General features: G+C 42.2%; 2 protein-coding genes across 2 annotated transcripts; one reads left to right on the top strand and one right to left on the bottom strand.

The window, feature by feature from the left end:
• The first annotated feature begins 16 nt into the window (after positions 1–16).
• fzd5 (frizzled class receptor 5) lies at positions 17–4,655 on the top strand. Its single transcript, XM_034213498.1, has one exon. The coding sequence runs from the start codon at positions 649–651 to the stop codon at positions 2,377–2,379; it is 1,731 nt and encodes a 576-aa protein (XP_034069389.1). The 5' UTR covers positions 17–648; the 3' UTR covers positions 2,380–4,655.
• Positions 4,656–4,857: 202 nt separating this feature from the next.
• Positions 4,858–15,297, bottom strand: ccnyl1 (cyclin Y-like 1). Its single transcript, XM_034213446.1, has 10 exons — positions 14,323–15,297; positions 12,388–12,462; positions 11,931–11,974; positions 11,634–11,734; positions 11,199–11,234; positions 11,036–11,087; positions 10,696–10,815; positions 10,151–10,317; positions 6,858–7,020; positions 4,858–6,408 (listed from the first exon to the last, which is right to left on the bottom strand). The coding sequence occupies exons 1-10, from the start codon at positions 14,483–14,485 to the stop codon at positions 6,292–6,294; spliced, it is 1,038 nt and encodes a 345-aa protein (XP_034069337.1). The 5' UTR covers positions 14,486–15,297; the 3' UTR covers positions 4,858–6,291.
• Positions 15,298–23,145: the final 7,848 nt, after the last annotated feature.

The raw sequence follows: 23,145 nt of genomic DNA, 5'->3' as shown, positions 1-23,145 counted from the left end.
TTATTCCGTCCCGGGGCTCAGTGAAGGCTGCACGCGCTGCACCTGACAACACGGGAGAAGTGTTCACCCTGAAGGACGGTTCGGATATTCTTCTGTTTTATATCCTCTCAGCAGAGATAACACTTTAAAACTTTGAAAAGACAAACTACCATGTGCCTGAACGCTGTTTTCAGGTGGGAATAAACGTCAAGTGGATTTTGCACGCCGGGCTCCGGACCCAGAGACAGGAGAGATTTATCTGCACTTTGAATAACAATTTGTTTATTATCACATTTTTCTGGACTGCTTTTAATATTTTTTTTCAACGCGAGTCTCATAATGCGACTTGTTCTGACGTTTGCAACCTGTTGGGAGCTGACAGGTCTGGTGAAAATGTTACAAGGTCGTTAAATTTATTGGAACGTGACCACCGGAGATGAACTTTCTCCATGCAGATTGCAGGAGCTCTGGTGAATGATTGACAGCCGCTCGGGCTTTATGGACAAACTGGATGTACCAACTTGTTTAGTTTTAATCATTAAGAGACTGAGAGGAGCAGAATGAAAATCTGGTCTTTGAGATTCATGAGATGAACTGAAGCTGCTTGCCCCCTCCATTTATCCTTTTCTTGTTTTAATGACTCTAAGTAATTTATAACACATTTTCTATATGGCATTTACGGTGAGGGACCCGCGGCCCCTCGTGCTGCTGCTGCTGCTGTTCCGGTGTCCCGGTCTCACGTTAGGAGCCTCCAAGGAGCTGGTGTGTGAGCCTATAACTGTGCCCATGTGCAGGGGCATCGGCTACAACCTGACCTACATGCCCAATCAGTTCAACCACGACACCCAGGAGGAGGTGGGGCTGGAGGTGCACCAGTTCTGGCCCCTGGTGCGGATCCGCTGCTCCCCGGACCTGCTCTTCTTCCTGTGCAGCATGTACACCCCGATCTGCCTGCCGGACTACCGCAAGCCCCTGCCCCCCTGCCGCTCGGTGTGTGAACGGGCCAAACGAGGCTGCTCCCCCCTGATGAGCCAGTACGGCTTCGAGTGGCCCGAGAGGATGAGCTGCGAGCAGCTGCCCCAGCTGGGCGATGAGGTCCTGTGCATGGACCAGAACAGCAGCGAGACCACCACCCTGGCTCCACCTTTCCCCAAACCAACCCCCAAAGGCCGGACCAGACCACCCAGCCCCCCTCAGTGTGACAGGGAGTGCCGCTGTCGAGACCCCCTGGTCCCCATCAAGAGGGAGTCCCACTCTCTGTACGGCCAGGTCCACACCGGCCCCCTGCCCAACTGTGCCCAGCCCTGCCACCAACCATACTTCTCAGCCGACGAACGTGCCTTCACCACCTTCTGGGTGGGACTCTGGTCGGTGCTGTGCTTCATCTCCACCTTCACCACTGTCGCCACCTTCCTTATTGACATGGAGCGCTTCAAGTACCCAGAGAGGCCCATCATCTTCCTCGCTACCTGCTACCTCTTCGTGTCTCTGGGTTACATCATCCGCCTGGTGGCAGGTCATGAGCGGGTGGCGTGTGGCACCAGCAGCAGCGTTGGGGGGGACCAGCTGCACATCCTCTACGACACCACCGGCCCCGCTCTCTGCACCCTCGTCTTCTTGTTGGTGTACTTCTTCGGCATGGCCAGCTCCATCTGGTGGGTGGTGCTGTGCTTTTCCTGGTTTCTGGCTGCAGGGATGAAGTGGGGCAGCGAGGCCATCGCAGGATACTCTCAGTACTTCCACCTGGCCGCATGGCTCATCCCAAGTGTCAAGACCATCGTGGTTCTGGCTCTCAGCTCTGTGGACGGGGACCCTGTGGCTGGAATCTGTTACGTGGGGAACCAGAGTCTGGAGAACCTCAGGGGATTCGTACTCGCACCTCTGGTGGTTTACCTCTTCACCGGCTCACTTTTCTTACTTGCCGGCTTTGTTTCTCTCTTTCGCATCAGAAGCATCATCAAGCAAGGTGGAACAAAGACAGACAAACTGGAGCGGCTGATGATCCGCATCGGGCTCTTCACTGTGCTGTACACGGTCCCCGCCACCATCGTGGTGGCCTGCCTGGTCTACGAGCAGCACTACCGGCCCAGGTGGGAGCGAGCGCTGGCCTGCTCCTGCCCGTCTGAACGCCAGCGCTCGGCCATGGGCCCAGACTATGCCGTCTTCATGCTCAAATACTTAATGTGCTTGGTGGTGGGCATCACCTCAGGAGTCTGGATTTGGTCAGGAAAAACCCTAGAGTCCTGGAGGAGCTTTGTGGCTCGATGCTGCCCCTGCTGGCCGCAGAAAGCCACTGCTCCACCCTCCATGTACAGTGAGGCCAGCACTGCTTTAACTGGACACACTGGAACTGGACTTACCTCAGGGATCTACCATAAAGCTGCACCGTTGCATATATGAAGTGAATGAAGAAAAGGAAGACTGATCTAGGTGCAGTCACCTCTCTGGACAGAATGAATAAACTATCCAAACACCCAGAAAGTTAATGCGGACAAACACTTGCTTGTGAATCATTGTGCTCTGAATAGTGAAAATATGAAAAACATTGGACCAAAAGATGCAGAGCGTCAAAAGAGAAAATTCAACAACCTTGGTAATAGCAATTTAAACAAACATTAAACAAAGCTTATTTAAAAGAGTCTGACTTTTGTGAAAAGTGACTCCAACAATTGAAACTGCTTTTCGAAGCGATCGACCACACTTGACATTTACTTGGAAAATGATCTTAAATGCCCAGAGTTACATGGATCCATGATGGAGTCACGCATGCTTCTTCCTGTCTGTTTACCCTGAGCATTGAGAGAAAAAAACATATTTATTGATGTATATATTGTAAAAATATGCTGTAAAAAATATTAGGTGTATAGTGTGTTAATGTTTAGTTTGTAACCAACCAATGCCACTGACACAAGCTAAGTCTACGACACCAGAGACACTTCTTGTCTGATTTAAATTGTATTAAGTTGTACATAAATGTGCCATTTCATTTCAATGTTTGAGTGTGATATCTGGTGTGTTTTGTATGAATACAAACTGAAACAGTGCTGAAAAACTGTCTTTGTGTTTCCTCAGACTGGAAGTCATCTGAGAATCAATCAAACAAAAAGGAATTGAGTCTCTATAAAGGATACTGTTGTGACCTCTTAACCCTGTTGTTTGTATATCCCACTCAAAGTCACTAAAGACTGTTTCTGAACTGGTTTTGTTTATGTTGTGTGAACCAACAGGCAGTGATCTGGTTAGAGCTGCAGGAAGAAACGGACCTGTGTCTTTACCCCCACCTGCTGGTGAACAGGGCTCACGTTATGATCTCCATCAGGGATCCAAATAGATCAACTTGAATGTATTCATTGATTTTTTACCAAAACTATGTAAACAAAAAAGTATAAATTACGAATAAATAGTGATAACAGGGAAATCTACTACTGGAAACATAATGTATTCTAAATTCTTTATGGCTCATTTTAGGACAGTTCTGCTGGGGCCTCCCTGATACAAAGTAAAAGACCCCCGAAAGGTCCCTGGACCTCACTTTGAGAACCATTGTGTTCACATGATTTCATTGCCATGAAGAGACATATGTTGTGGTACGTAGATTTTTTAAATAATTACATTAATAAATGAGACGACCGACTGAACATTACCCAGCATCCATTTTATTGAGCGACTATTCATTAGTAATTAAAAGCAGCAGCAGTTTCTTTCTCAATGAAAGCAATTCATGCTTTTGACAGTTGACACTGTAAACTGAGGCTCGCTCTGTTGGTTGGGGAAAATAAATAATTTGAAGTTGCCTTGGTGATAGGCATTACAAAAATCTGCAGATTAATTGATGAAAATCATAATTACTAGTAGCACTATTTTTGTTTAATCTTTAAAATCAAACTATGTGGCTTTTATACATTTTCTTCTTGTGACAATCTAACTTAAAGGAGACATATTTTTTCCTCGTTTGCAGGATTATTGGGTTTCTATTAGACATGCTTACATTTTGTATTTTACCCAACAAAAACACGGTCTGCATTCACCCCCCAAAAAGGTTTCTTTGCTCTGATTGGCGAACAATAGATGTTGCAAAGGTAGTTCTCCAGCCATGGGTGCAGGTATATTCTAATGAGCCTGAACGTGACATAGGTTGTGGAATCCTACATACATCCTAATCTGGTCTAATGCGGATCATCTGTTTTAGGAGTCGTGACAGTATAAACTGAGCGACTTCTGTTTCATCTCAGAGATCATATTTGGTGTTTATTTTCCAAACACTACGTACCACAACCCAAAACTGAGAAAAATAATTTATAAATAAAGTTTTCTCACAGAATTCAGAGCAATAGTTCACAACATTAGGAGGACACAGAATGTGAACTAAATAAGTGGGATTTGGTAAAAACAGAGAACATTTATTGTTTTCTGCCGTGACTGTGATGTTTCTTTCAATGCTGTTGGCCAATTGTGTTAAGACTACTGTGCGTCCACACGCTAGACGATATCTAATTTATTAGTCTGATTTGTGCGAGTGAATGCGTATGAGTGATAATGAATGGCTAAAGGTTTGTGACTGACCGTTTCTTTTGTTGATGTGTAAATCTGCTTTCATATTGATAGAGTTCCTCAAAGGATATAAAAGATATTGTAGATTTTGTTCATATTGTGGAATTAAAACAAGTTGATCTCAAGTTTGGTGACGTACGTCTGTGTTTCTGTACATCTGAGATAACATATGTTGATTTTTCCTGAGGTAATTACACTTATGGTCTTTTCTCTGGATGACTGGTTAATTCAGCTTTGTTACACACTTTGTTTGTTACAGAACAGCTGACCGCACCACCTTTTGATCACCTCAAGCTCAGACACACAATTCAAACAAACTCAATTCACTTATTTGTTATACGATTAGTGTTTATTTAAAATACTCCATCTGCAAATGTTTTTTTCAATTAAAAACAAGACACGTTTCACAGCTAGATAGCCTACATAGTAAGCAAAAAAGGAGGGGAGTATCCATCAGTGTTCCCCCGCTCAACATCTATGTAGTTTGTTTGAAAGCTCTGATCGGGGCCTGGAAAAAAACAATGTTGGTAATCTGTCTACAGGCTCTTTGAGGAGGGGTCAGGATGGCAGGGTTTGAGGGGGCACAATACTGAGGGTGGACAGACTGGACCCTATCTAGAATTAGTCATTATTTCAACCTAACTGCTGTATCGAGCCAAACGGTAGCAATACTGATCTGGAAAGTGTAACTGACCCCAGATTGGCACTCCAAAATCCAAAACACACTACAAACACACAACAGCTGACTGAAGGTTGGCGTACTTCAGCCCAATCCTGTGGAATATTTATAGTTTAATACTTTTACATGCTTTGTGCTCCATCCAAATGTATATGTGAAGATAATATACTGAAATAGTATCAAACAACACTGTTATTAACAGTAAACAAGTCTTTTGTTACTCTCAAAAATAACTTTTGGTATTACCCGTCATTTACAAGGAACAGTTTATGCATTTCACCTGATAAAATATCAAAAGACAACAAACAACAAAGGTTTGCGAGTGACCTCATGCTTCCTTAATCTCTTGAATTCACTTACGACATTGTGTGTTTGACAAAAAAAGACCAGCTGATAACCTGCATCTCTGACAAAAACTATGAACACAGCTCGATGATACACTCTGTCGCACTGGGTTCATTACTATGAACACACACACTTTAGTTGTTGTGTATCGTACACTGTTTATCTTGAGTCAATACACCATCCTAATGCTGCAATTTTTTGTATTAATCCACCAATCAAATTAGTCCAACAAATGCACTGTTTCCTCCTGTTTGTGTATTGTTTGAGAGACTTGACCTTGTAGGACTCAAATCATGTTTGTGACAATATCAAATTGTGATAATTGTTGTTTTTTTGTCTTCTCATGGAGTTCTAGTGACTAACAGAATAATGCCAGGATGAATGGAATAAATCAAATATTATTTGGGGGGGAAAAAAAAAATTACACTTTTATGACAAAACAAAGACTAGTCCTCAGAGATAACTGCAGTAGAGCAGTCCTACTTAACACTTTCTCTGAGAAATAAGGGACAAGTATGAAATAAATAAGGGACTGTGAAAACAATAGTATTAAGGTAACACCAATTTCAAGGTTAATGTTGCAGTCATGCAGCTTTCAAGCCGTAATGCAGATAGCTGTTTGGGCAGATCGTACAGAAACATGTCTGCCTCCTGCCTGATGAGGATGAGTGGAGCCTGGGAGGTTTGTCCGGGCTGGCTGGGGGGTCTCTGGGTTTGAGAAGAGGGCAGCAGTCGGCCTACGACAGCACAGCGTTGGTGTGTCGCACACCGATCAGGTTGTCTGCGCTGCAGGATCGCCTCATCGATGCTTTACACAGGTCCTTATACTTGTCTTCACAAAGTCTTGAAATGGCCTGAACGCACAAACAGAAAAGGTTGCATTTCAGATTTGTATGTTTTATGTAGCAGGTGTTGAATTTGAAGAAAAAAATAATATTGTATTTGTTTCTCTTTAGTTTAGGACAAATTGACCGTGTTTCAAAGTCAATTGTTAGGAATATATACATTGGTTTTTATTTAATGAAACCCAGATTTATTTTCCTTTTTTTATTAACCCCCCCCCCAAAAAACGAGACTTGGAATTTGGTCTGAACTGAACCATGGATTTGGGAAATTGCTACATCACTACCTAAACTTAACCTTGTATAAATCACTTGAGTGCATTTGGGAATTCGAATAGGCCATCGAATAGACCATCTTTACAAAGACATGTTATAATCAGATATCAGACGGTATCAGAGGTTAATCTTTCAGGAGCATCATAACGAGACCAACAGGTGGAGGTCTGATGGGGGCCGCTCACCTCTAGTTTCTTGGCGCGTTGGTTGTCGAGAGGCTCCAGAGGGAAGCTGAGGTTGTTGTCATCAGCCAGCTGCCGCAGATCAAAGTAGTACTTGGCATAGACACTGGCTGGCACGTTGATATTAAACTGGAGAAGTTCCAGGAATTGGCGCTCCATCTCATTCCTGAGGGGGAAGAGACCTGAGGGTTAGTACAGACAGAACCTCTGAGCAGAGACAGTGAACAACCGAGTGCAACAGTGAGACAGAAGAGCAGGGGATAAAAGCCCCGGGAGTGGAGTGCACCAGCTGGGCGTAACTCTACGTCCGACGTAGAACCGAAGGTTAAGACCAAACTAAAGTTATGACTAGTGCACCACTTAGACTTAAGCCCTGTATGCGTTGCGCCCGGGTTGTAAACTTTTACGCCTAGTATGGAGCAGGCGTAAATCGGAAAGACAGACTAGTATCCATAGTAACGTAAAACAGGCAAGAAGGATATTAACGATGGCAGGGAGTCTTGTTTACATGTTTAACAATGAAAGGGCATTAAGAAGAGTCTCAATTTCTCCTTCTCCAGCTCAATTTTTTCGTGTTCCGCTCTCAATTTGACGGTCTCCACCTCCACACGAACGATTTCTTTCTCCGTCAGTTCCCGCTGTAGCTCTGACAAATCCCTCTTTCTCTTTCGGGGTGTGGCCATTTGGGATTCCCCTTGAGTCATCGATGACGCTGTGGGTGTGGGAATTCCCTCTTCTCTGCGGTCCTCTGAGTCTGTAAAATGGCGTTGATTGGCAACAATTACTGTTTCGCGTGTATTCACGTGGACGCGCATCTTAAGACCAGGCGCAGCTACGCCCGAGACTTGTCAGGCTTGGTGCACTCGGTGTAAATTCGAATCACCACGTCGGACGTAGCTAAGCCCGACGTTAGAGTTAAGCCCTACTTTTTTACGCCCAGCTGGTGCACTCCTGATGCCCATTCAAAAAAACAAGAGACCTATGCTAGATGGATTGTAAAAGTTACCCTCGAAAATTGAAATCTCAGAAAACAGTTTTTAACTTCCTAGCTTAGTCAAATCGCATCAGATCATCTCCTACACACCGTTAGTCACAATGCCAAGCACAACTGCTGACTTTAAATGCAAATCCAATACAAAATAAGTATTCTTACTCATACATTTTTTTCAGAAAAGAGACGGTAAAAAGGGGACATTTTCATTGACAAAAGTAGCACTTTTAAATTGAAATCCCATTCGATCTTAATACAAAATAACAAGTGCATCTCGTCAGAGAAGGACTACACTGATCCTGTTCAGACCTCACTATGATGTTAAAGGTCACCTATTATTCAAAATCCAATTATTTTTCATGTCTTTTATAAATAAATGTTTGCCCCTTCTGTGTTAAGAGAATAGATTCGGGAAGTTTCAGGAAAAAATATTCCCTCTCTTTTTGTCCTGATCCGTTTATATAAAAACCTGTCTGAAAATGAGCTGATCAGATTAGGCCACACAATGTTTTTATGGGTTGCACAACCAATAGCCAATAACCAACCAAGGCAACCCCCCCCCCACCTTATCACCTGAATCTCCTCCTAGAGCACTTGTGTTTTTGTGAAAAGAAAGAAGGTCCCACAGTAAAGGTTTCCAGCAGGAACTCGTACACCAGTACACTTTGAATTTACTTTAAACTCAACATGGAAGTGCTTATGGAGATGGAATCAAAGCTCACACACTTGCAGGCAATCAGACCTGTATCTGCGAGCAGCCACTTGGGAGTATCACAGCTCATCTTTTTCCAGACTACAACTCCATCATCTTTCCTCCTCCTCATCTTCATCACAGCCATGAGACACGCTAAGGGAGGTGGTCGCCAAGGAGACAGCATCTAGGATGCTTTGTGGTCAGCAAAGGTGGTGAGAGTGAGCGTGAGGTGTGTGTGTGATGTCTGGTCTCCCAGGGCAACTAATGGAGTGGGCGAGAGCCGGGGCCATTATGTAGAAGCAGTGAGAGCACTTGAGACCCTCCCCTGCATTTCTCTCTCCGTCTCTCTCGGTTTCTCTTTCTACCCTTCTTCCTCATCCCTCCATCAAGACCCGAGCGGCTCACAAAGACACTTCAATGGCAGCAATGAAAACAGAGCAGAGCGAGTGTGGGTCAGACATATGAGAGACACACACACACACACACACACACACACACACACACACACACACACACACACACACACACACACACACACCCACCACCACCACACACCACCCACACACACACCACACCCACACACACACCACACACACACACACACACACACACACACACACACACACACACACACCACACACACCACACACACCACACAAACACACACACATCACACACACACACACACACACACACACCACACACACACACACACACCACACACACACACACACACACACACAACACACCACACACACAACACACACACACCCACACACACACACACACACACACACACACACACCACCACACCACACACACCACACACACCACACACACACACACACACACACACACACACAGAGAAATGAAGCCCTGATGCTCCAAGTGCTCCCTGGCCCTCTTCAGCGGCTTATATGCCTGAGCCGACAGCAGAGGAGCCTCCATCCATCCCAGAAATCTCTGCTGCGTCTCCGCTCTAAGTGCATCTTTGTTGTTGTTGTTGTTATATATATATATATATATATATATTTTTTTATTTTTTATTAGGCGGGCAAGTATGTAGTGCCAGAACCACGATATATTTGTTAGGAATCACCCGTTTCCCAAAAATATGGAGCTCAGAAACACAAACAGCACCCAAATCTAGAGGCATGTTGAAATGTTAGCCACAACTCAGGATACAACTATTCAAGTTTTTCTTTGTATGAGATAAATTACTTGACCACTTTTGACAATCTAGCCTGACAACCATCTAGCTACACAACAACTGATATGTGTATCCAATCATTAGAAAAAAGGGCCTGGGTTATGATGGCACATCCTCCTGCCATTCCTATTCCCAGGCCAGAGGACATGCAAACCTTTCGTGTTACAAATCAAGGACCCCCTGCCCAAGAAAACAAGTTAACCCCAAGAATCTATAACTGCTTCAGTTGGATGAGGAACTTTGCTTAAAAGGGGCCAATAAAGAAGTAGCACAGAATCTACTTTCAGAACTTCACTTCTAACATGACAAATATTTGCCACCAATGTCCGCCCTCACAGCAATTGTCATTTGAGTGGATAATTTCCTTTGCATTCATTTCCATTGTCTAAAGAACGACTCACATGTCCTCCACGGTGATTTCTTTGAGGATCTGGCAGTAGTCGACGTTCCACACAGCCTGGTCATCCCAGACTTTGGAGGCCAGCAAGATGGCTCCCAGGACGATGCGCTTCCAGTTACAGGGGCAGATATCCAGCTCAGCGTAGGTCAGCAGGCGCTCCAAGTACACCTTGAGGAAGAAGAATGTTTAACGGTCAATATGATACAAAAAACAATTCAACATAATCAAACACCATTTAGTTTTAGCCCTCCAAGGGAAAAGGTTGAGGCACCCCTGATGAAGTGTTGATACAAGTGCACCTGTATAATTCCCACTTCTCAACTAATGTAGCATCTACTAAAACTGTTTTAAGTCTTGTAACATGTTCGCCCTTGAGAATGATGGTATTATTGTGTGTCTTTCAAAAATATTTCTCAGTGGAAACAGAACAAGCCAGAGCCAATCAGTGTGTAGGACTTTACTGCCCTCTGGTGACCGGTTTGTGATAACACCACAGTATTCAACAACATGACAAAAAGGTTCTCGAGTCCTAAAGCTCGGACTTACTAGAGTAACAATGGCGCATTCTGCAGTGAGCTGTGCGGCGCTGAAGAGCGTTCTAACGAAGCGGTAGATCACTTTGTGTTCTGGGTCCACGCGGGAGTAGTCACCTGGCAATGGCTCTTTCTGTACGGGACAAACAGATCATACACGTGTCTGAATGAAGCGAGTACCATTTAATATTATACATTATTCCAAACTAGTTTGCCTCAAATCTCAGATTTATGGCAAATACACAACATTAAAAGATACCAACATCTTCCTGGACATACAGACAAAGTGACAAACGGATGAATGTATTAAACAAAACTACTTGTGTAGTGACTGATCTATTTATGATACTCACTGATAAGGGGTGCAAATTCTCATCAAAAATGTCCAGTGACCTGTCCGAGTCCCTAAAGAACACAACATACATTTGTCAACACACTAAAAACACAAACTAGTTTAAGAAACATAAAGTGTCACAAATGTTATTCTTAAAAGCAAATTAAATGATGTACATTTACCTGTTTTTGATGTGGTAGTATATTGCTAACGTGACGCTGGAAGAATAACAAAAAGAATGAGGAAAAAGACAAATAGTAATTCAGTGTTATTAGTTTTGGCCTTTAAAAGCTTGGGTAAAAACATTCTTAGTGGGAGCATATTATGCTGCGTGTGTGTGTGTGTATAAGCCTGTATGGTGTTGCAAAACATTTGCACACTTTCACAGAAGCTTCATTTAAACCCGCTGAGATAATCCTGATTAAATGAGATTTTCCAAATTCACCGAAATATTGACATTAGAGCAGCGTCCAAAATGAGGCGTGGGAGCATCTGCTTTAGTCACGCATCCACTAGGTATTACAACACTGTGATGCAACAGGACTTTCTCGTGTGAAATGAGTGACTTTTGGACCGCTCCGGGTGTTTGTGTTTCTCTGCGTGGGGAATTCCCTCACCATTTGATTGTGCTTTTGAGGTTTGGCTGGCTGACGGTGTTGTCATCTATGAAGATAGTTGAACAGGAGCTGTATTTCTTTGACAGTTGACCAGGAGACACCTTGAAACATAAAATCACACAATCAGCATCTAGAGTTTATCACAGGACAGGAAAAGTCTTGGTAGCTTCATCTATTTAGACTGGTTCCACACTTTTGAATAGCTGCCCAATACTGGTGTCTAAAACAATATAGCTTTGCTCATCTAATCTGTAAGGATAACTGAGTTATGATCAACAAATACATTTTGCCACTTACATGACTGATATGGTTTATGTGGTTGCTTTTCCTCTTGTCTCGTACTGTAAAGGGAGAGAAATGTTCAACAAGACAAACAAGAAGAAGAAACCTGTGTCCAGAGTGTTGAACTGTATCTTGTAAAGAATTAAGTGTAGTTTTAACCTGAAACCTTGTGTTTGATTGTTAACCTGCAGCTAATGAAGACATCTACAGCAGTTTGATTATAGAAAAGACCATTTTTAACAAGTTATCAACTTAATCGTTAGCAATGTACCCCTCATTTAATAAAGCCCTGCAATTAAGTAGTAAGGACCGTTTTAAAACCACTCCAAGGATTACAACAACTATTACAAATCATCTCCTGCTTTAATATTCATCACTAAATCATGTGTTTCAGATGTTTGTGCTTCTAGGGATCTCTTGCTACACAGCTTATGTGAATCATCGGGGTGTGTGCCATGTTAGGATTGCTCACCGTCTGTCTGGGACTTGTACAGGAAGATGGTGCTCGCTCTGGCGTGGTCAGACGGGTTAGACTCAAAGGCCAGCTCTGAGAAAACAAAGTGTTCATCAGCGCTTTATAATGACAATCTGTCAAAAGGCATCTTGTTGCTGCTCTGCTCTCACTTGTGGGTAGTGATGAGCCAACAAAGAGAACAGGAAGTCATTAGCGTACCCATCGACCAAACACACTCACATAGTGTACAAGTTGTCCCTCACGACTAACAAATAACGCAAGTCTATGGATTTATTGCACAACATTATACTAGTGAGGGTGGCTGCTTCACAGGTTTGAAGAAATTGCGTATCTGGTTATGTCTTTGGGTTAGTGGATGCAAATGACTTGACAGCAAACAAAACACTTTAGAGAAGAAAATATGAACTGGTGTAATGTGTATATAAAAATGCTACCACTGAAAAACAGTTCACTTTCTACTAATTCACATTTTCCACAAGTACCAATGGTTGTTGTATAACTGTTCAGATCTAGAGAACGTGTTGCCCTCTGTGTTACCATATAAAGACAACAAAGTTCTACCAAAGGCATGTATGAATTTCATTATAATACTCCCATTACCCAGTGGGCAACTGTCTGTTAAAGTGAGAATAGACGGGCCTCTTTTGTCCGAAACATACATTTTGGCAGTCAAGTATGGCATGGCTTTATAGTCTTCCACAAGTAGGCTAACTGCTTTAAAAACAACTCGCAGATATAACTGTTATTCCACCATTGCAAACATAAAAACAGCACTGGTTTATTCACATGCAAGACTTTAAGAATTGTGTTCTTATCTCAATCCGTGCAGACGGCACATTACATAAAGGGATGGGGATTAGGGCACGGCAGCATTTGTGAAGCAGGGACAGCAAGAAGAGAGATGAGGAATGTAGGAAGGACTGCTGGACAGATTCTGACCCTCACCCTGCCAACAGCTGCTCTCACATACTACTGTCCACAGCAACTTGTCTGGGATGAACACTGCCTGTGTCGAGGAGTGGTGACACAAGGACTTACAGTACAAAACTTAGCTTGGGCCTACATCAATGGGAAATATCTGAGATGCTTTTCTATGTGTTCTAAAGCAGAGCTTGTGATCACAGTGTGAGCAAATACAACTGTCTTTGGCCTGAAGCCTATGGCCTGAAGGCCATAGGCTAAGCTTGATTTTATCCTGTGTCTTTTTAAACACGATACGTCTATGTAAAGGTCACTAAATAAAGCAAATTACAACATGAAGTTTGTGCAAAGATACAGGCACGATTCAAAAAACAAGTTTGCTATGGTTCAGTGGTGATCTCTCCATTAAAACTGTATCATTCCCCCACCCCACTCATAAACAGGGCAAGGACATAAACCTCAGGGTGGCAAAAGACAAAAGTTAAGCTTTTTATTGCCAATTACTGAGTGATTAATATGGTGCCCAAGAGATGATGAGTTTGTTTTTATTTCTGATGTGATGCCAGTGTGATCAACATGATGCAGTGTCCAAATGAAGAGTGCCCTCATCATCATTGCAGTGCTGGCACCAGGATGGCAATAAACACGTCTGGCAACTTGGCCATAGCTAGAGGGAGTCTGTGTGCATCTCCCTGCAGTAGAGATACTGTCTTTTCATCATGAAATTGTTACACTGAAAATGTATCTTGTTTGTGTGTAAATTATTATTTCTAGGGGCCCCTTATGCTGACAAGTAACTGTCTGCGTGCGTGCATATGGAGTGTATATTTGCTAACTGTCATCAAAGTCAGTGTGCTGTGCTTTGAGTCATGTGAAGAAGCTTCTTCACTATGACAGTGACTAGATTCAGATGAACTTCCCTTTAAACAAACAACATGGGTGTGTACGGGTGCAGTAAATTAGCTGTTTAAATCATCACAGGTTTTCCCGGTTATCTGATGGGACACCTACCGTCAGGGACCTCTCTGTCGCTGATATGCTGCAGGTAGGGCAAGGTGTTATCATCGCTCACTTCCGTGCTGGTCTCCAGCTCCTCCAGCCGCTCCGCCGGTTGTCTCGACGGTAGTTTGGGGCTTGATTCGGGAGAGACGCAGCATGTCACCGTGTTTCCCATTCTGAGTCGGGATAAAGCTCCACACTATTCCAGCCAAATCCAAGTAGTGCAAATATGTGTAACTAGCTCAAATTAGCCTCCTTCTGCTTCATACACATTACCAGGCTTTTCTCAGTATTGGGACTATCTTTGCGTGCTAAATCGCCGCTGTCCGCCAACTCCCTGGGATCGCATTCCTGTCCAGTTGAGGGTAGAAAGAGTCAAAGAAGAGTTAGCCACTCAGGCTCACCCTGTAGTAGACAATCGGAGTCGTCTCATGTAATATTCGACGTGTTCTAGCAATAAAAACTAACAGTTGTTAGTTAAATGCAGGGTTCAATTCATTCATTCAAGATGAATATTCGGTAACGTTAGCTAGCTAAATAGCATCATATCAAGCTAGCCAACTGTCTCCTTAACTTTTTTTTATTACACGTTTTTCTATCGTGTGAACACTATCGACTTAAGAAAATATACATGAGACGAATTCAAAATGTAAGTTTCGAGCAAATACTTTTACGAGACTTTTCAAACAATCTCGCAGATGTCTTCTTGTTCTCGGGTCTCTCTGAAGCCAAATCTAGCCCGAGGCTTTTGAGGCCTCCAGTGGAAAATGAAGGTAAAAAGAGAAAAATCCAACCAAGAATGTAAAAGTGCAAGAAATTCTCAATGAGGTCTGACCGACTAAGCTTTGTTTCAGTTCCTCATTGGAGAGCCAAGTTTGGTAGCTGGTCCGTACTCCCCCATCAGAGCCTACACTCCTTCAGATTTGTGCTGGGTGTCCTCCATCTGTTGCCGGAGCTCACATACGGCTCTTCTTGGCACGGAGATGTGTAGTCCCGCCTACTTAGAAATTCCATTCGCTACTGAATCAAAACATGGTCAGTTTAATACCGCTCATTGGTTGAAAGAGCTGTCTGTTAATAGACGATTTAAACCGATGAACTGTATATATATACACAACGCTACTATTTTGGATCGTCACCGACCCACACCCTTTTTGACAGTGGAAACTAAAGCCCATAATTTTTGTATCTGTCAATAAATGCATACCTCTTCATTGAAGTAATAGACGTGTTTTTCCAATTTCTGCTACTAAAAAGGGAATAAGATTGATATAGTATTTTGTACTAGAATGCATTCATCTGAAAGGAATAGTACCCATAAGAAATTTTCAGGGGTAGTGGGATATCAAGCCCTCCAACAGCTATATGAAATGTTACCATAGTACTCGTACCATAGTACCATGGTATGTACCACAGTATTTTTTGACAGATAGTACCATGGTATATTTTATAGTACCATGGTATTTGTTCCATAGCACATATAGTAATGTACCATGGTACATACCATGGTTTGTACCATGGTACAATAGCACATAGTAATGTACCATGGTACATACCATGGTTTGTACAATCTGTCAAAAATACCATGGTACTATGGTAACATTTCTTATGGGAACCAGATAATTTGCAAATAAGATATTATACCAGACATACGCTGAACAAAAATATAAATGCAACACTTTTGTTTTTGCTCCCATTTTTCATGAGATGAACTCAAAGATCTAAAACATTTTCTATATACACAAAATAACCATTTCTCTCAAATATTGTTCACAAATCTGAAAATATCTGTGATAGTGAGCACTTCTCCTTTCCCGAGATAATCCATCCCACCTCACAGGTGTGGCATATCAAGATGCTGATTAGACAGCATGATTATTGCACAGGTGTGCCTTAGGCTGGCCACAATAAAAGGCCACTCTGAAACGTGCAGTTTTGCTTTATTGGGGGGGTCTGGGGGGGTCCGAAAACCAGTCAGTATCTGGTGTGACCACCATTTGCCTCACGCAGTGCAACACATCTCCTTCGCATAGAGTTGATCAGGTTGTTGATTGTGGCCTGTGGAATGTTGGTCCACTCCTCTTCAATGGCTGTGCGAAGTTGCTGGATATTGGCAGGAACTGGAACACGCTGTCGTATACGCCGATCCAGAGCATCCCGGACATGTCACCCATTGAGCATGTTGGCCATGCAAGAACTGGGATGTTTTCAGCCTCCAGGAATTGTGTACAGATCCTTGCAACATGGGGCCGTGCATTATCATGCTGCAACATGAGGTGATGGTCGTGGATGAATGCCACAACAATGGGCATCAGGATCTCGTCACGGTATCTCTGTGCATTCACAATGCCATCAATAAAATGCACCAGTGTTCGTCGTCCATAACATACGCCTGCCCATACCATAACCCCACCACCACCATGGGCCACTCGATTCACAACATTGACATCAGAAAACCACTCACCCACACGACGCCACACACGCTGTCTGCCATCTGCCCTGAACAGTGAAAACCGGGATTCATCCGTGAAGAGAACACCTCTCCACCGTGCCAGACGCCATCGAATGGGAGCATTTGCCCACTCAAGTCGGTTACGACGACAAACCGGAGTCAGGTCGAGACCCCGATGAGGACGACGAGCATGCAGATGAGCTTCCCTGAGACGGTTTCTGACAGTTTGTGCAGAAATTCTTTGGTTATGCAACCGATTGTTGCAGCAGCTGTCCGAGTGGCTGGTCTCAGACGATCTTGGAGGTGAACATGCTGGATGTGGAGGTCCTGGGCTGGTGTGGTTACACGTGGTCTGCGGTTGTGAGGCCGGTTGGATGTACTGCCAAATTCTCTGAAATGCCTTTGGAGACGGCTTATGGTAGAGAAATGAACATTCAATTCACGGGCAACAGCTCTGGTGGACATTCCTGCTGTCAGCATGCTAATTGCACGCTCCCTCAAAACTTGCGACATCTGTGGCATTGTGCTGTGTGATAAAACTGAACATTTTAGAGTGGCCTTTTATTGTGGCCAGCCTAAGGCACACCTGTGCAATAATCATGCTGTCTAATCAGCATCTTGATATGCCACACCTGTGAGGTCGGATGGATCATCTCGGGAAAGGAGAAATGCTCACTATCACAGATTTTTTTCAGATTTGTGAACAATATTTGAGAGAAATGGTTATTTTGTGTATATAGAAAATGTTTTAGATCTTTGAGTTCATCTCATGAAAAATGGGAGCAAAAACAAATATGTGTGGCATTTGTTTTTGTTCAGTGTATGATCACATTATAAAATAAGATGAATTAATATGGATTTAACTACTCAACATTATCGAACATTGTTCAAATGAGCTCAGACATGGTTTACTGAAACAACATCAAAATGCATTTGCCATACTTCAGTATAATAAAAACAATATTCAACTGCATTTGAATATAAAACAAAGACATTGAAATATATGTTTGTGTTTAAATAGTTCCCCTTCATGGCTCATCAATGTCTGTCATTAGCGAATTGTTCATATTTTACTTTATTTGAACAGCAAAAAAATGCACAACCATCGTCAAGAGCAGTTTATTGCAACATAGCAAGTGTTTACAAAAGAGTAATGCAATCTCAGATTAACAGCATTTACAAATAATAAGCTGGTATAGTTTTATAATGTGACAATGTTCAAACAAACGGTATGTAATGCATTAGTTAGTGATCTTGTCTCTACAAGATACTATACAATACATGGCATTTTAGATTGATAACTTGTAAAAGTGTCAATATATAAACTGATCACATTAAAAGTTAGAAAAAATGTTATTATTACTATTCTAGACATTCGGAATATATAGTTTTACATACACGTATAACAATCTGTTTCATGCACAAGTGAGGCCGGTGGGCATCAACTGTTCTGGCACAGAAATGAAAACATTTTAGGTTTTGTTGGAAAGATATTGTGTAATCACATGACAGAGTTGAGCTCGCTATATAAAAAATGATTATTACAAGTTTTTTTTCAGCACCAGCACTGGATGTGTGAATTACAGGAGTTGATTTTCATTTATTTTTTCAGAATACACTTAAAAAACCACAAACATATGTAAACCCCTGACGCTGATATTTCCTAATAAGTGCTTCTTTCAAATTTACAATTTCCTCTCCTTTCTCCCTCAGTCGGTCTACATGAGCTGATTCATCAACGCCTTCTGAATTACTCTATATAAGAGGTGATGCTGTGATCGTTTTTTTTTTATCAGATTCGACCCATGAATTCTTTATATTTTACAAATACATGCTGTACAATAGAAAAATGTTTTAAACTACAAAAATAAAACTGATATAGCTACCATGAAAATGTGATCATGTTATATAAAGAAACAATCAAATAAACGTAAATTGTGCCTTAATTAAATGAATTGAAAGATATAATAATAGGTTGCTTCTAAACTAAAACTGAACTCAGTTAACATTACAATGTACGGATCAGTCTGAAGCCACCAAAAGTTCTGCAGTTAAAAAAAAAAAGGAAATGAAATGACATGATATATGTTGTGTTCCTGACTGCTCTCTTTAGAGTCCCTCTTCTCTACAAATAGACCGCACTCCAAAATATAACATCTCCAACAAAGGCCTCTTCTCTTACACTTAGCTGCCATGACTGCGGTAGGCCTGGTGAATGATTACATGAATACACTCACATACATTGTTTTATATTCTACATTGACCCATTTTACAAATATGCAAAATTGGTTTCATACAAGCCATAAGAACATTTTTCATATCAAATAAAAAATAAAAACAGGTCTACACATGCTGTAGAGTCTATATACAGTTATATAAAAAAACAACAACAGACGAATACGTACATAATATCTTTTCAAAAACCTCGTACACTTCCATAAAATTGATTTATTTGAAACAGAACAAACATTTTCATGGATTATTAGTGTTGAATTCATGTAAATTTAGTCTATATCTCATGTAGATTTGACAAAGAATACAAAAATAATTATTATCATACATCCACGCAATTCATATCTTACCACCATCTAAAGGCCCCTACACACCAATCTGACACCAAAGAACACGTCCCGTCGGACCCGACTGTTGTGTCGCCTCACGTCTCCTGCGTCTTGGCCAACAGTCGCACTGGAACCAAGCCTCCAGGAAGTGCGCCGGACTCTGATGAAAAATATTCGTTGTGTCCAAACGGCGGTACTACAATTTACGTATCAGTCCGTGACGTCACTGGGCCCAGAAAGACTTTTTCCCATTGACTAACGTTGGGAAAGAGACGTCTGTAAATCAGCGGATCATTTTTTAAAAACTAAATAAACTACCCAGTATGAACTATTGTATAGCCCTTATTATAATCATTAGGTCCTTAAAGTTGTAAAATGCACTAAAAGCCGAATCTAGATTTATTTTCTCTCTCCATTCATTCTACTGAGCCGAGAGTGGGAGCTCGGGGGGCGGGGCTTAAGGGGCGCATGCTCTGTGAGCGCACATACGGGTTCTTCTGCTGTGACAGCCAGGCATGATGGGTAATCTGTGACGTTTCGCTCTCTCAAAAGTTGGGCCATTTTGTCCTCATGCGCCAATGAGCAGCTCTCATAGGAAAGAACGAGACCCCCGCCTCCGACGCTGTATCCAGTTCTTATTATACATCCATGACTGGAACACACCGCAAAGACTTCAGCTGACGGCCAAGTAGCACGTACGAACTGAGTGGCAATAAGTCTCCTTATCAGCAGGCGGCGGTAGTGTGTATTCGTCATTCAAAAGAGGCAACAACCAGAAGACAGACTGCGTGATACACCGAGAGAAGAACAGACTGCGTGATATAAACAAACAACAAATATCATGTGCGTTTAATTTTCACTCTACAGCGAGAAGCTCATGGGGCTTTCCCGAACCTGTGTCGAGAGTTAAATGAAATCTCAGATTTGTCTTCTTAATCGTTTGTTTGGTTCCCTCACTTCCGTTTAGCTTCTCATGCACTGATTCGCTAGCTGAACAGCCATCAGAGTGATTTCTTTAGCCGACAGCCTTTTACCGACAGCCGGAAGGTGTCGGCACGGCCGAAAAGACACGACGGGACACACGAATCTGAGGGTGCGTTTCACTTCGGGTAAATGGATTCCTTGCGTCGTTTCCCTGCGACTAGTCCCTCCCACCAGAGAAGCATGGAGAGACGCAAGGAAACCACGAGAAGCAGGGAAATTAGTTTTAAGAGCAATGGGACGTTGTTTCCTCCGGAGTGTCACGTGAAGCGACTTCCGTTTGTGATGACGCCGCACAGCTGATCGTCTGACAGCAGCCAGATCAGTGCATGCGCTGCATCGTCCAATCAGTGAGCGATACACAGTAAGGGGGCGGGGCGAGTGTATGAGGATTTCACCGGAGGATGGTCTGGTAGTTCCTCGATTATCGCTCCTCCGTTATCGCTCCTCGGTCCTCCGGCACAAATAAGGCCACTGGGACGCTACTCAAGATGGCGCAGACAAATCAACTTCCGGTGATACAGAGACCGAGGAAATGAAAAATAAGAGAAGTGAAACGCACCCTGAGTAGGGCGACAGGACGCTCATCGACGGCCAGACATCTATCGACGGCCGAAATCGGCTTGGTGTGTAAGGACCTTAACAGATGTTGCAAAAGACACAATATTGTAAAAGACTGAAAAATTAAATGTCAAGGAAACATATTTTGGATCAAGGAGGTCAAATTTTTAAGACACACTGACATCAACTGTGGCACAATAAGATAAAGGTGGGCTTGGAAAACATTAAAGTCTTTTTGAACAACCGGGATAATATATATCTTTTGTTTTTAGACATCACTCTCATAACAACATTTTACTCAACCAGTCATATCTGGGGAGACAGCGAACTGGGATTTATAAAATAACCTTTAGTTATCTAAACCATGAACACACTTGAATGTTCATTAAATGTGTGCTTTGCCTTGAAAACTACTAGTGTGCAGAACTGCAGTAAGTACAGTCAGTCAAAGCATCCAAGTTGGGTTATAACTTTAGACTCAGACTTGATTTCATTTAGATAAACATTGCACCTTGTGTTGCTGTTAGGCTTGTGACCCTAATTTTAATAGCATCTCACATGTATGTTATGGAGGAAGAGAGAAACAAGATGAGAAAATTTAAAAGCAAGACTTTACTCTATATTTGTCCTTTTTTTAACAATGTGCCATCTGCTGACACACACAGCTCTACTTCCTAAAAAGGTTGGCAGTTATTAGCACAATTTATGAATTTTATGTGCAACTGACTGATACAGAAATGTCCGACTCTTAATTTTGCCAAAATATTTATGATAACGTTTCTCTACAATGACTAGGATGAGTACAGTGTTGTTCTAACCTGTATGAGTATTTGTGTAATCTTCCAACATTAGGACGCAGGCTTACAACAGTTACATGAAGACACATTTTAACTAGGGCTGCACGATATAAGGAAATGATATGTTAAAGTTGAATGTCCTGATAACGATATAACTTGCGATTAATAAACAGATTAAAGGGTACTGTTATATGTATATATTTAAATTGACTAGACTTGGATCTTAAAGAGCTGCAGAGTTTATTCATAGATCAAACTGAAATCTACACTGTACATTTACTGCCATGTGACTTCTTTACCGCTATTTTTCTTTAAACACATACCTAAAACAAGAAACGCGTTGTATGCTAACAACGTATATATTGTTTTATGATAAATGACAATAATAACTATGGGCCGAACAAGCCTACCTGTGTTTGTCACTCAACTTGCGGGAAGACAAACCCAGGCTGAGCAGAGGGAAGTCTCAGAGAGTAGAGCGTAGTAGTGTCGTTGCTTGTTTGCTCACATTTCGATTACTGCCCAGATCAGGCTACTGATTGTGTTTACTGACCAAAATGACTTCTTACTGGCCATCAGACAATCCTTATTGTTGAACAGCGACGGCTGTCTGATTGGCCATAGAGTTAACAACAGGCCCAAATCAGACAAAAATATCACCTAAAGACAGAGCGTAATTTAAAATAAGTAACAATTTTGAAAGTGCAATATTGCAGTCTTTTGCACTGTGCAGGGCAATGGCGACAACAAAAGCTATTTTGTGCAGCCCTAATTGGAACCTTTGTCCACAGCTGATTTGATTGATGTGCTCTGTTACTGGAAAGATTGTGTATATTTTAAATGAATTATCATCGACAGCCTGCTGAAGTGGATGTAGTTAACCAGTTAAGCCCCAAGCCTGTTTTTCAGGTCTCAGGCTCCAAAATGACATTCCCAGAACAAATGACTATAACTTCTAAAAGGGGTAAATTAATCATCTTTTTTCTCAAAGCAATGATACACCTGTGAGTTGGATGTAGAAAAGTCAGAATCAATATATTTTTTATTTTAAAGTAAATTCAGATTGAACATAGTAAAAAAATGTAAATGATAGTGTCCGTCCAAAGATAACCCATTACTTATAGTGAACACCACCCTTGAATGATGGGATAGGACACTAAAATCTGTAGGAATCCAAACTATAACATATAATAAGTACCCTGTATCAAGATTGATGCAAAACAAGTGAAATTTGACCTTTTTAGAGAGATTTAGAAAAAGAACCCACTTCTGGGGTCATTTGGGTGGATTTTCCATATCTCTGGAACCCATCGGTCGATTTTGTTGATTGACACCTCTTTTTAACCGATAGAGCCAATGGAATCGAGAGGGAAGTTCCTAAATCCATCTAAACATTACCATTGGTGAATGAGTGATGCGCAGCCAGCAAGCCCAAAACCGGAAGCTCTCATACACTCTTGTAGTTCGAATAGCAACTATATAT

Source organism: Gymnodraco acuticeps, unplaced genomic scaffold, assembly GCF_902827175.1.
Source record: "Gymnodraco acuticeps unplaced genomic scaffold, fGymAcu1.1, whole genome shotgun sequence".
Lineage (NCBI taxonomy): Eukaryota > Metazoa > Chordata > Actinopteri > Perciformes > Bathydraconidae > Gymnodraco > Gymnodraco acuticeps.
This window is presented reverse-complemented; position numbering and strand designations above follow the sequence as displayed.